We start from the raw sequence: 13244 nt of genomic DNA, 5'->3' as shown, positions 1-13244 counted from the left end.
ACATCATCCTTGCTGACGTAGTGAGTTTCCCTTTGTCGACGACAGAAACCTTGTTGGCTTACCCAAGTCTTTCAAGTCTAAATATTCCTAGTGACCTTTTTCAAGGATGCAACCTACACCAGTTGCCCAACTTCCTTGTACTTATTCACTATCAAGTGAACAGAGACAGCAGGTGAAAGGAAACGTGGTCAAACGTTTGCTCCAGCGCGGGAGAACTGTCTCGCCAGGCACACCTTGACCGGGCGACTGGCAGGCGAGTGGGGCTCACCTGGCCTGGTGTTGACATTCATTAATCATTTTAACACTTAATGAATGTTATAAACATTTCAACAACTTTTACATAAACCGGTGGAAACACACACACGCTCTGCTAATGTTAATGGAGAAGCTCAGCACACACTTTGGAAGGCGGCTTGCTGACGACCCCCCCCCCCCCCACCCCCCAAAAAAAAAGAAGGCAGCCGCCTTGGGCCACCAACCCACACCATGACAAACCCACATAGTGGGGGCAACAAACTCCACATGGCAGGAGCGCCGATCCCACATACTAGGGGCTACTGGACAAGCATCCCCAGGGAATGCTGATGAATAGTCTAGTGGATCATGCACACTCACTATACAGACAACTAACCATAAAACCATGCAACAGAACAACTCTGACTTAACCGACTACCCAACCATTGTACCGAGGACAGGCACAGTCCCTTCCAGTGCAATAATATAAATGAGCTAAATTTGTAATTTATTATGCAGGCGTTGATCTTCTTAATTAAAAACTACCTCTACTTTCAAGTGACGGAGCTACTCTATCTCTTAACACGTACGTTCAACTAGTAAACTGAGCAATAATATTCCTACCTCTAATATTAATCAAAGTATCTTAAAACCGAGAGGAATGTTTAAACCATTAGGTTTATGAGCGAGACACTGACAAGGAAGATGATGGTTTACCTGTTACTGCCTTGTTCCCGACCAACAGACGTCTGCTTGGCGTTGACACCATTGTAGTGTATTCTGATCTCGTGCTGCCCATCACTCAAGTCGTCTTGGGCCACAAAGTTGGGCACTCTGTGGCCGGCCACTGTCAAACACGATAGCAGACAACCAACTGCACTCATGAATACATTTAATAAATTCATTTTCCTTCCTTACGCCCTTTAAAACGTATTAAAATAACATATGTTGACGATAGCAAGTCCCTGAGAGAGAAAAATAATAGGCTTCCAGCAACGCAAGTTGTTCGAAAGCGGGAACTTTCAGTGAAAGACTTTTGAGGAGAGCAGGCGACACACACCCTCCGCTGGTCAGGTTGTGTGTAACCTGCGGTCCACGTGGCCGCGGCTTTTATCCCCCGCCGCCCCGGCCACACTCTGCTGCGGTTACCGCCGCGGGTTTACTCTCGCCGCACCTCGCTAGCAACACCCGCTACCCGCACTCTACACCTCTTATACTAAGATATATGTATACAACCTTTATTAACAGTAGCTCAATGGAGTATTTTTTAGTAATAAATGGCGCTAGATGACGGTTAATGGTGGTTAAGCAAGAGTTACGGGGGGGCTTGGGGGGGGGTGACATGGTGACGTCATGGGTGGTGTGATGCGGTGGGCGGAGTTTGACGATGGTGGGGGGTGGGGGGGGGGGGGAATGGGGGTGACTTGGGAGGGGCTGAGGTCGTGTAGCGGGTGTCTAGGGGGCGGGAGGGGGTCTGGGGCTACGAGAGTTATAAACTATAAACTGTGACGTCATATCCCCCCCTTGGAGTTACGGGCTCACCATAGCCCGTGCTACATGGACAATTCGTTCTGAGTAGCTAAATCTAAAACAACAACAACATTCCCCCCCCCCCCACACACACACACAGAAGGTTAGGTTAGGTTCAGTTTAGCAAAGTTAGGTCAGGAAACGTTTGTTGAGAGAGTAGAGCAATAGCGTAACGTTTGGCAGTTGTGGAGGCACCATGCCAGCTGACTTACCCAACACTGTAGCTGTCAGTCAAGAGCGTCGGTTACTCTCCTCCTTATCGGTAGTTAATCAACAAATTATCACTGGATAATGTACTCTCTCTGTATTAATAATTTACATATTGACACCAAAGTGTTTGCTACAACTACAACTCCAGGGTTATCTTGAGGTTATCTTGAGATGATTTTCGGGGCTTTAGTGTCCCCGCGGCCCGGTCCTCGACCAGGCCTCCACCCCCAGGAAGTAGCCCGTGACAGCTGACTAACACCCGGGTACCTATCTTACTGTTAGGTAACAAGGGCATAGGGTGAAAGAAACTCTGCCCATTGTTTCTCGCCGGCGCCTGGGATCGAACCCAGGACCACAAGATCACAAGCCCAGCGTGCTGTCCGCTCGACCGACCGGCTCCCTCGGGCTCCCTCGGGCTCCCTCGGTGGAGCACTAGAGGTGATGAGTCGCTCCACATCAAGGCAACTCTCACCCTTACCGGCGCTCACACTCTTCACCTCATATCACCCACATCCAACACCAGCAGAAATAACTGTCAATACTCCATGGGCTCTTACCTATCCACTGTGAGTGACGCCTTCTAAATTAGTCTTACTCCAATACAAAATGTTTGTGTCCGTGTGTATACCTGGAGGAACGGTAAACTCATGATCTGCTGCCATGGCTTCAGTTTACCTGAGTACCACCATCTCTAGTGACTTCAACGGAGACAGGAAGCCGGGGGCTTATCAAAGGTGTTTCCCCCCAGTGTTCCCGAGGATATGTCTTTGGTGAACTTTCCACTGGATATTGTCTTGGTATTAATGGCATCGACCGATAGGCGATATTATGGGTTTATCTCTCTCTCTCTCTCTCTCTCCCCCCTCTCTCTCTCTCTCTCCCCCCTCTCCTCTCTCTCTCCCCCCCACTCTCTCTCTCTCTCTCTCTCTCTCTCTCTCTCTCTCTCTCTCTCTCTCTCTCTCTCTCTCTCTCTCTCTGTACTCACCTATTTGTGCTTGCAGGATCGAGCATTGGCTCTTGGATCCCGCCTTTCCAGCCATCGGTTGTTTACAGCAATGACTCTTGTCCCATTTCCCTATCATACCTAATTTTAAAAGTATGAATAGAGTTTGCTTCCACAACCTGTTCCCCAAGTGCATTCCATTTTTCCACTACTGGTGTGTGTGTGTGTGTGTGTGTGTGTGTGTGTGTGTGTGTGTGTGTGTGTGTGTGTGTGTGTGTGTGTGTGTGTGTGGACACGCGATATATTAACCGATATACCGCGTGTAGTAAATGTAATGCATTAGGAAGTGAATGTGGTGGAGGCGGAGGGTGGAGGCGGTAGGGTGGGGTGGCACTCTCCACCAGAGTGCCAGGAGTGCCAGGAGTCTGGTATGTCACTATTCACTCATCCTGATACCCAACACGTGAACTGTTGCCAACATCTCTGCCTCACATTATTGTCTGTGTCATCACAGCCTCAGTGATCACAAGGGTCAGGATCGTCCGTGACGCGCGGCTGTGTGAGAGGATTAACCTGTTTCTGCTCACCTATTTGTGCCTGCAGGATCGAGCTCTTGTTCTTGGACCACGCTTTCCTAGCCGTTGGTTCTCTAATGACTCGTGACCTAGTTCTCTATGATACTGCTTATAGAGGTATGAATGGAGTTAGGCTCTACAATCTACTTCTTTAAGTCACTCCATTTACTCACTACCTCTTACAATAAAATATAACTTCCTAACATCTCTATGACACATCCGAGTCTCAAGCTTCCATCCGTGTCTCTTTGTTCAATTGATATTCATTGTAAACATTTCCTCTTTCCACCTTGTTAATCCCTCTAAGTATTTTATACGTCTGTATCATGTCCCCGCTCTCCCTCCTTCTTTCTAGCGTCGTCAGGTTTAGTTCCTTCAGTCTGTCTTCGTACCTCATCCCTCGCAGCTCTGGGACCAGTCTCGCTGCAAACTTCTGCACCTTTTCGAGCTTCCTTATGTGTTTTTTTTTTAGATGGGGAGGGGGTGGGGGGAGGTTTCCAAGATGGTGCGGCATACTCTAAGACTGGCCTCACATAGGTGGTATACAGTGATCTAAAAGCCTCCTTATTCAAGTTTCTGAAGGATGTTCTGACTTTTGCCAGAGTAGAGTATACGACTATTTATATGAGCCTCTGGAGTTAGGTTTGGTGTTATGTCCACTCCCAGGTCTTTTTCTCTAGCCGTTATAGGGACGTATGTTCCCCTTCATCGTATATTGGCCTTTCGGTCTCCTGGTTCCTCTCCCCATTCCCATCACACCTTGCAGTTGTTAGTGTTGAAATCTAGCAGCCATTTCTCGGAACGTCTCTGCAACCTGTTCAAGTCATCCTGGAGAATCTTACAATCCTCATCTGTCTCAACCCTTCTCAATAGTTTTGCATCATCTGCAAACATTGACATAAAAGACTCAACTCCTGCAGTCAAGTCATTTACATAAATTAGGAATAGAATGGGACCCAGGAGTGATCCTTGAGGCACCCCGCTTGTTACTCTACGCCAGTCCCACTCCTCGCCCCTCACTGTCACTCTCTGACACCTGTCTGGCAGGTAATTCCTTATCCATGATAGTGCATTTCCGTCTACTCCCGCCTGCCTCTCAAGTTTGCATAGTAGCCTTCTGTGTGGTACTGTATCAAAGGCTTTTTGGCAATCCAGAAATATGCACTCTACCCATCCTTCTCTGTCTTGCCTTATTTTCGTTACCTTATCACAAAACTCCAGGAGGTTCGTCAGGCATGATTTCCCTGCTCTAAAACTGTGTTGTTGTTTATTTAATAACTTAATTCTTTAAAGGTGTGCAACTAGTCTTAACCTTATAATTTTTTCAAGTACTTTGCAAGGGATGCGTGTGAGGGAGCTTGACGGCTGAGTGGACAGCACTCGAGATTCGTAGTCCTAAGGTTCCGGGTTCGGTCCCCGGCGGAAGCGGAAACAAATGGGCAGAGTTTCTTTCACCCTGATGTTCCTGTTCACCTAGCAGTAAATAGGTACCTGGGAGTTAGACAGCTGCTACGGGCTGCTTCCTGGGTGGGTGGGTGTGTGAAAAATTAGTAGTTAGTATCAAAAGTAACAGTTGATTGATTGACAATTGAGAGGCGGGCCGAAAGAGCAGAGCTCAACCCCCGCAAGCACAACTAGGTGAATACACACACACAATCCCCAGGAAGCAGCCTGTAGTAGCTGCCTAACTCCCAGGTACCTATTTACTGCTAGGTGAACTGAAGGATCAGGGTGAAAGAAACTCTGCTCATTTGTTTCCGCCTGTCAACAACCCGGACCATTCGGACTATGACCCCCCCGGAGCGCTGTCCACTCAACCACGAGGCCCGTTGTGTGTACCAGAGGCACCAATTAAGGTAATGCACCTTAATGCACCTTGGGTTCACCTGCTCATCATGAGTAACTCTCACGGAAAGATGACAAAGATTAAGGAAGAAAGAGAAGGCTGGGCAGACCGCATTTTCTTAGATTGTCAGAAAGCCTTTGACACAGTACCGCATAAGAGGCTGATGCATAAATTGTAGAAACAGGCAGGAGTGACTGGTAAGGTGCTCCAGTGGATAAGGGAGTACCTAAGCAATAGGAAGCAAAGAGTTACTGTGAGGGGTGAGACCTCAGAACGGCGTGATGTCACCAGCGGAGTCCTAAAGGGTTCTGTACTCCGGCCTATCTTGTTTCTGATATAGATAATTGATCTTCCAGAAGGTATAGACTCATTCCTCATGTTTGCTGATGATGCCAGAATTATGATAAGGATTAAGACATTGAGAAGAGTTGATATCACACCAGACCTGTCCCATTGAAACCTACATCTAGAGGATATCATCAGCGGCATAAGCTAAGTGGGCCATAATAATAACCGCCTTTAGAAACTTGTGTAAGGCATCATTAAACCTTGTATGCCACATATGTCAGACCAATCCTGGAGTATGCAGCTCCAGCGTGGTGTACGTATCTAAACAAAATACTAAATTAGAGAAGGTTAAAAGGCATACCCCCAGACTAGTACCCGAACTGAAGGGTATGAGCTACGAGGAGAGACTACTTGAACTAAACCTCACGTCGCTGGAAGACAGACGAGTTAGGGGGGAACATGATCACCACATACAAGATTCTCAGAGGGATTAATAAGGTAAATAAAGACAATTTATTCAACACGGGGCACACGCACAAGGGGACACGTGTGGAAACCTATGTCCTCTATTTATTTATGTTTATATATACAAGAGTTCTTACATTCTTGTACAGCCACTAGGACGCGTAGCGTTTCGGGCGAGTCATTAATCCTGTGTTGTTAAGAAGCGGAAGGCACTTGGCAGTGATGTGGTGGAGGCTGAGCAACCATGATGGACAGACTGTCAAGGAAACAATCAACAGAATGGGAAGATGGACAGGAGAACATCCAACGGGAGAGACAGATAGACAGGGGGAACCAGTCAACAGGAGGGAGAGAGAGAGATAGACAGGGAAAGTGAACAGGAGGTATTGGTAGACAGAAATGAGATACTGATACAGACCAATAAGTTACCGTCATATTATCAATATGGCTCTCGAGAAGGAGAGAAGCCAGAGACAGGAAGGAGGACAGTGTGTAAGGATGTCTTGATGTTATCTTGAGATGATTTCGGAGCTTTAGTGTCCCCGCGGCCCGGTCCTCGACCAGGCCTCCACCCCCAGGAAGCAGCCCGTGACAGCTGGCTAACACCCAGGTACCTATTTTACTGCTAGGTAACAGGGGCATAGGGTGAAAGAAACAATACCCATTGTTTCTCGCCGGCGCCTGAGATTGAACCCAGGACCACAAGTCCAGCGTGCTGTCCGCTCGGCCGACCGGCCTAACCTGTCCAAGACAGGTTCTGACCGCAACATAACAGCAATAACTATATGCAAGATCTGAGAGGCGCATGGCACAGTGCAGTACTACACTAGCTTGTTACATATCCAATTATAAACAGCGCCCTTAACTGATTTGAGAGCTTCTTAAAGACGTTTAACACTACTCTTTCATCCTTCAGAAACGTGATCTTGAAGACTAACGACCGTAACACTAGAGTGCCTCAGGGGTCAATTCTAGGACCTGTTTTTGAACCAACACGTTCAATAATAGAAACCTCACAAATAGCCAACAAACTTTCCCCTAGTAGCACAGTGGGCTACGTCCTACAACAGAGGGACACGGGGTCAATCTCCAGGGGGGGGGGACAGAACTCACCGGATGACTCTGTTAACCTAGCAGTAAATAGGTACCCAGGAGTTAGGCAAGTGTTTTGAAGTGCATATTAGCAAAGGTGGCGGTGGCTGGCCCAGAGAGGCCTCAGCGACCCTCAGACTAGAGACTTGTGTCTTGTACTGACACCTGTCCTCCCTGTGCACCAGCTGTTGAACTGTACAGGTCCCAGGCCACCATCTTGTAGGCTAAGATATCCCAAATGTGCACGGTACACGGTACATAAAAGTGCACCGTACACAAACGTTCACGGTACTCTACAAAACTAGGTCATTTTAAGTATTTTTCAAGTTCAACTCAACTATGATCTCCACCCATACTTCTTACGTAAGACAACATTACATAGCTCCACAAGATACTTTTAAGAACAATTTAATTAAAGAAAAGACTTAACTGTTTAACTTTTGCCGATGATATTACAAATAATAATTTCACTTTCTACAAACTAGTGTGTTAATAATGTAATATAAGCATCAATCACATGGGTCATGAGAGATAATACTGAGCAGCACTTGAGATAACACCCCTGGCACTCCCATTCGCCCCTGTATCACCCCCTGGCACTCCCACTCCTCCCTGTATCACCCCCTGGCACTCCCACTCCTCCCTGTATCACCCCCTGGCACTCCCACTCCTCCCTGTATCACCCCCTGGCACTCCCACTCCTCCCTGTATCACCCCCTGGCACTCCCACTCGCCCCTGTATCACCCCCTGGCACTCCCACTCGTCCCTGTATCACCCCCCTGGCACTCCCACTCCTCCCTGTATCACCCCCTGGCACTCCCACTCCTCCCTGTATCACCCCCTGGCACTCCCACTCCTCCCTGTATCACCCCCTGGCACTCCCACTCCTCCCTGAGTGAGAGTGCCAGGGACTCTCACAGTGAGAGTCCTGGACCATCAGTCCGCACATGTTTGGAGACCGACACATTCTCTTCTGCTGGGGCTCTCTGCTCCGGGACATTAGAGTTAAAACTAAACCATGCCAGCGAGGCTAAATGGCCGACATTCAGCTTCTATTCTCAGCTAATTACATCTATATCGTGTGGGCCCAGGTAGGAATTACAACCATTTCTGTACGCATTACCCCCTCCATCCCCCCCTGTAGAGGCCCCTTGTGTGTGTCGTTGAATCGGTAGTTGATACACAAGGGAGGTAACAAAAGAGGTTTAAGAATTGACTCTTGCGGGGCATTTGCGTTGGAAATCTCTTCCAGTGTCAGAATCAACTGTTTGCTATACAGAGCGTTGTGAAACATGGACGCTCTGTCGAGCTCAGCAGTAGCAAACACCAACAAGGAAGATCACGGAAGACCAACGTAGTGGATGGCCAAAGAATGTTTTCAGGTGTGAAGACACCCGTTTACTACACTGTTGAAGAGGCCAAGAACACCCTCCAGGGTGTAGGTAGAGCTGTGTCGCAGCCTAACACATAACACCAGTGTTACCCCGCGCGGTTCATCACAACATTCTTGCGTCGCCTCACATTCAGGGACACACAGCACCCAAGGTTGTAGATGGCTAGAAATTTAATAATAAAAAAACTGTAGAGTTGTGGAACACTCTCGTAGAGAGATGAGACCTCTAGTAGCAACATAGAGAGGATCACCTCTAGTAGGAACAAATAAGACAGGAACTCTGATACACGCACAGAGGGAAGACAGGCAAGATAAGAAGTATATGGAGAGACAGGCATACAAGCAGACAGACAGACGAAGCCTCGCGTGAGGAAGTCTGGCGCAGAAACACTCAGGGAATTATCGAATAATGAAATATTAAAATTCGCTAAAAATACAGAATGAGTGACAGGGACAAACAGATAGACAACCAGACAGAGGGACAAAGACTGATATAAGGTGAAGAGAGAGAGAGAGGAAGAGGAGAGAGAGACATGTGAGAAGCAAGAGTGACAGCGAGAGAGAGAGAGAGACAGAGACGTGAGAAGCAAGAGTGACAGAGACAGACACACACACATGTGAGAAGCAAGAGTGACAGCGAGAGAGAGAGAGAGAGACACACACACGTGAGAAGCATGAGTGACAGAGAGAGACACACACACATGTGAGAAGCAAGAGTGACAGCAAGAGAGAGAGAGAGACACACACACGTGAGAAGCATGAGTGACAGAGAGAGACACACACACATGTGAGAAGCAAGAGTGACAGCGAGAGAGAGAGACACACACACGTGAGAAGCATGAGTGACAGAGAGAGACACACACACATGTGAGAAGCAAGAGTGACAGCGAGAGAGAGAGAGAGACACACACACGTGAGAAGCATGAGTGACAGAGACACACACACATGTGAGAAGCAAGAGTGACAACACTGGACTAACCGTCATTGTGGTGAAGGCCATGGTGACTGGCGGAGGTGTCCTGCCCACTAATTTACTAAAACGACACAAACTGCTCAACATTTGTCAAGTGCATAATAAATGGGGGGTGGGGGGGGAAGGAAGGAAGGAAGTGGGAGGAGGGGGAGGAGAACCAGGGGGGGGGTTTAGGAGAGGATAGTTGCAAGGAAATGGGTAGGGGGCCTAGTCTCCCAGGAAGGAGCAGGGGTGGTGATTGGGGAGCTTTGATGGGACAGGGAGGGTAGTGTAGCGAGTAGATTATCCCAATAATACTAAGATACTATATATATATTTGGTCAAATATACAGAAGTACACAGGTGATACTTTGGTGTGAGTTGAGCGCACTGAGCGTCGGTACAGTATCTCGCAAGTGTCTGCTCTAGACTACACTTGAAAGTAGACTCTGGTTAATGTTTGCTATTCTGCTGCTTATATGCTCGGGCAACACCTCACCGTGTTGCCCGGGCAACGCCTCACCTCATTCATCTCCAAAGGTTGACAGGAATATTAACAATGCATTTGGAGCGAGTATATTATTGGGATAATCTACTCGCTACAGTAGGTAAGGGTATACTCAGATTAGGCTGGAGAGGCAAGGAAGGAAGTGCATGACGGAGAGAAGTGGACGTTGAAGTCTGAATTCATAGTTTTATCAAACATGTTATTCATGTTTAATATACGTGAAGGTCACGTCGGTGGTGATGCATGGATATGGGGCAGACAGGAATGTGGAGGACAGACGGGAAGAACGTGCGGGGGGACAGACAGGGACGTGAGGAGCAGACAGGGACGTGAAGAGCAGACAGGGACGGGTGATATGGTGGGGGAGTGAGCATAGACAGGTATGGCACAGGTAGCAGGTGTAGGGTTAAGGACCATTAACAACACAACGCATGTTAGTGTCAGTTTCTACAATGGTTTCCCCCTGATGCTAAGTCACTTGTGTTGGCAGGTGTTAAGTCATATATATTATCAGGTATTTAGTCACGTGTTGGCAAGTGTTAAGTTCCTTCCTGATGCTTCACTAGTTTTCATATTATGTTGGCTCTTGACAGAGGAGATATATATATAATATATGTATGTCAATTCCTCAGTGATGTCTACGCCTCAATACTGTATATGAGTATATGTCAACAGTTGTCGTTCAGCTGTGTGGCACATGACAGCTGGATATGGACCGGAGACGACAGGCTTGAACAACGAGTCCTCTCAACTAGTACGCCATGCTCCCACCAGCGTACAAAATAAGCGGTATTAACAAACGTAGCGGGTCGCAAATGTACTCGTTTTCTATGCGTAAGGTTAGTGAAGGTTAGGTGGGTGGTGTGGGTTCGTGCGTTTCAGTACCCCCTTATGTTGTATGCTGACTCTCATGAGGGCAACGGGCTGTTTGACGGCACTACGAGGTGAGAATATGGCGCCGTCTTGAGGCCTACCTAGCGCTCTAGCGAGCTCTCAAGAGGTGAGGGAAGAGATGGATGGTGATGACAGTGGCCACTCAACCTGTAAGTTAATACTTAGTGATAATACGTCACCAGCAGTAAAGGGTTTATTAGTATTACTAGGGAGCCAAGCCTAGATGTAACCACCATATTGCCCCTTGTTAATGCTATTATTGTCGTCTACTACAACACTGTAAACCAAACGGTATATTTATATGTTCAAATCACAATGGCGTGATATGTCGGTGAAAATCATTTTGAGGCGGTGGAGTGACTCGTACCTCCGTCCTGGCGCTTCCCAGACACTTGTCTTAACCATTTATATATTGTTAAGCATATGGTTCAGCTCCACACTGGGGGTATACTGACGTCTTGTTCAGCTCCACACTGGGGTATACTGACGTCTTGTTCAGCTCCACTCTGGGGTATACTGACGTCTTGTTCAGCTCCACACTGGGGGTATACTGACGTCTTGTTCAGCTCCACACTGGGGGTATACTGACGTCTTGTTCAGCTCCACACTGGGGTATACTGACGTCTTGTTCAGCTCCACACTGGAGTATACTGACGTCTTGTTCAGCTCCACACTGGGGTATACTGACGTCTTGTTCAGCTCCACACTGGGGTATACTGACGTCTTGTTCAGCTCCACACTGGGGTATACTGACGTCTTGTTCAGCTCCACACTGGGGTATACTGACGTCTTGTTCAGCTCCACACTGGGGTATACTGACGTCTTGTTCAGCTCCACACTGGGGTATACTGACGTCTTGTTCAGCTCCACACTGGGGTATACTGACGTCTTGTTCAGCTCCACACTGGGGTATACTGACGTCTTGTTCAGCTCCACACTGGGGTATACTGACGTCTTGTTCAGCTCCACACTGGGGGTATACTGACGTCTTGTTCAGCTCCTCTAAGATATAATGTTTGTTTTATGCCAGGACAAGTTAACTGGATTAGTGGTTACGAGGGAGGAAATTGAAATTGAGGAAATAGAAAGCATCATGCTTTCACCCTGATGTTCCTGTTCACCTAGCAGTAAAAACCTGGGAGTTAGACAGCTGCTACGGGCTGCTTCCTGGGGGGGGGAGGGAGGATTGTAACAAAAAGGAGGCCTGGTCGAGGACCGGGCCGCGGGGGACGCTAAGCCCCGAGATTATCTCAAGCTAACCTCAAGATAACCACATATGTCAGACCAGTCCTGGAGTATGCAGCTCCAGCATGGAGTCCATATCTGGTCAAGCACTGAGACTAAATTGGAGAAGGTTCCGAGGTTTGCCACCAGACTAGTCCCCGAAGTGAAGGGTATGAGCTACGAGGAGAGACTACGGGAGGGACGGGAAACCTCATGTCGCTGGAAGACAAGAGTTAAGGGGGGGACATGATCACCACATACAAGATTCTCAAGGAAATTGATAGGCCAGGTAAACATATTATTTTACTCAACGGGCACACGCACAAGGGGACACAGGTGGAAATTCAGTGCTCAAATGAGCCATAAAGACATTAGAATGATTTTTTTATTGTCAGAATAGTTGGCAAATGGAATGCATTAGGCAGGGATGTGGTGGAGGCTGACTCCATACACAGTTTCAAGTGTAGATATGATGGAGCCCAATAGGCTCGGGAACCTGTACATCAGTCGATTGACAGTTGAGAGGCGGAACCAAAGAGCCAGAGCTCAACCCCGGCAAGCTACAACTAGGTGAACACAACCATTGAGCGCACACACACACACACACACACACTTGACACAGTACCGCACAGGAGACTGCTGCTCAAAGTTGAGAGGCAGGCGGGAGTAAGCGGAAAAGCCGTAGCCTGGGTAAGGAATTACTTAACAGGCAGGAATCCAGAGAGTAACAGTCAGGGGCAAGAAGTCAGACTGGTGAAATGTAAGGAGTAGAGAAGGGGAGGGAGAGGTGAAGGGGGTGGAGAGATAGATGGGGTGAGAGAGAGATAGGAGGGGGGCGGACAGCTCTGCGCCCTTAATCAAATATATAGCGGCATAAAAAACGGGTCTTCCTCTTGCTAACAATATATCCGACGTAAAGGTGAAACATTTTAACAATAAGAGCGTCATCTTGCCTTGGGACCAAGTTAGGGAGAGGAGGAAGGCGGCGGCGAGGGGGTATTATCCTATTGAGGGAGAGGCTGGTGGGTAGAGTCCCCACGGGCTCAACCTCTGCTCTCACGAGAATGTTGTCTAGCAACCTCTTCGTTA

The 13244-nt window shown here is 48.0% G+C and overlaps 1 protein-coding gene across 1 annotated transcript in view; it reads right to left on the bottom strand.

Moving 5' to 3' along the window:
• Nucleotides 1–1340, bottom strand: part of LOC123754340 (group 3 secretory phospholipase A2) — a 32416-nt gene extending 31076 nt beyond the window's left edge. The window contains exon 1 of the mRNA XM_045736646.2: nt 952–1340. Coding sequence (XP_045592602.2) covers nt 952–1139 — 188 coding nt within the window. The 5' untranslated portion in view covers nt 1140–1340. The remainder of the gene's footprint in view (nt 1–951) is intronic.
• Nucleotides 1341–13244: the final 11904 nt, after the last annotated feature.

This window comes from Procambarus clarkii, chromosome 18, assembly GCF_040958095.1.
Source record: "Procambarus clarkii isolate CNS0578487 chromosome 18, FALCON_Pclarkii_2.0, whole genome shotgun sequence".
NCBI classification, from domain to species: Eukaryota; Metazoa; Arthropoda; class Malacostraca; order Decapoda; family Cambaridae; genus Procambarus; species Procambarus clarkii.
The sequence above is the reverse complement of the archived record's forward strand: the minus strand, read 5'-3'. Positions and strand labels throughout refer to the sequence as shown.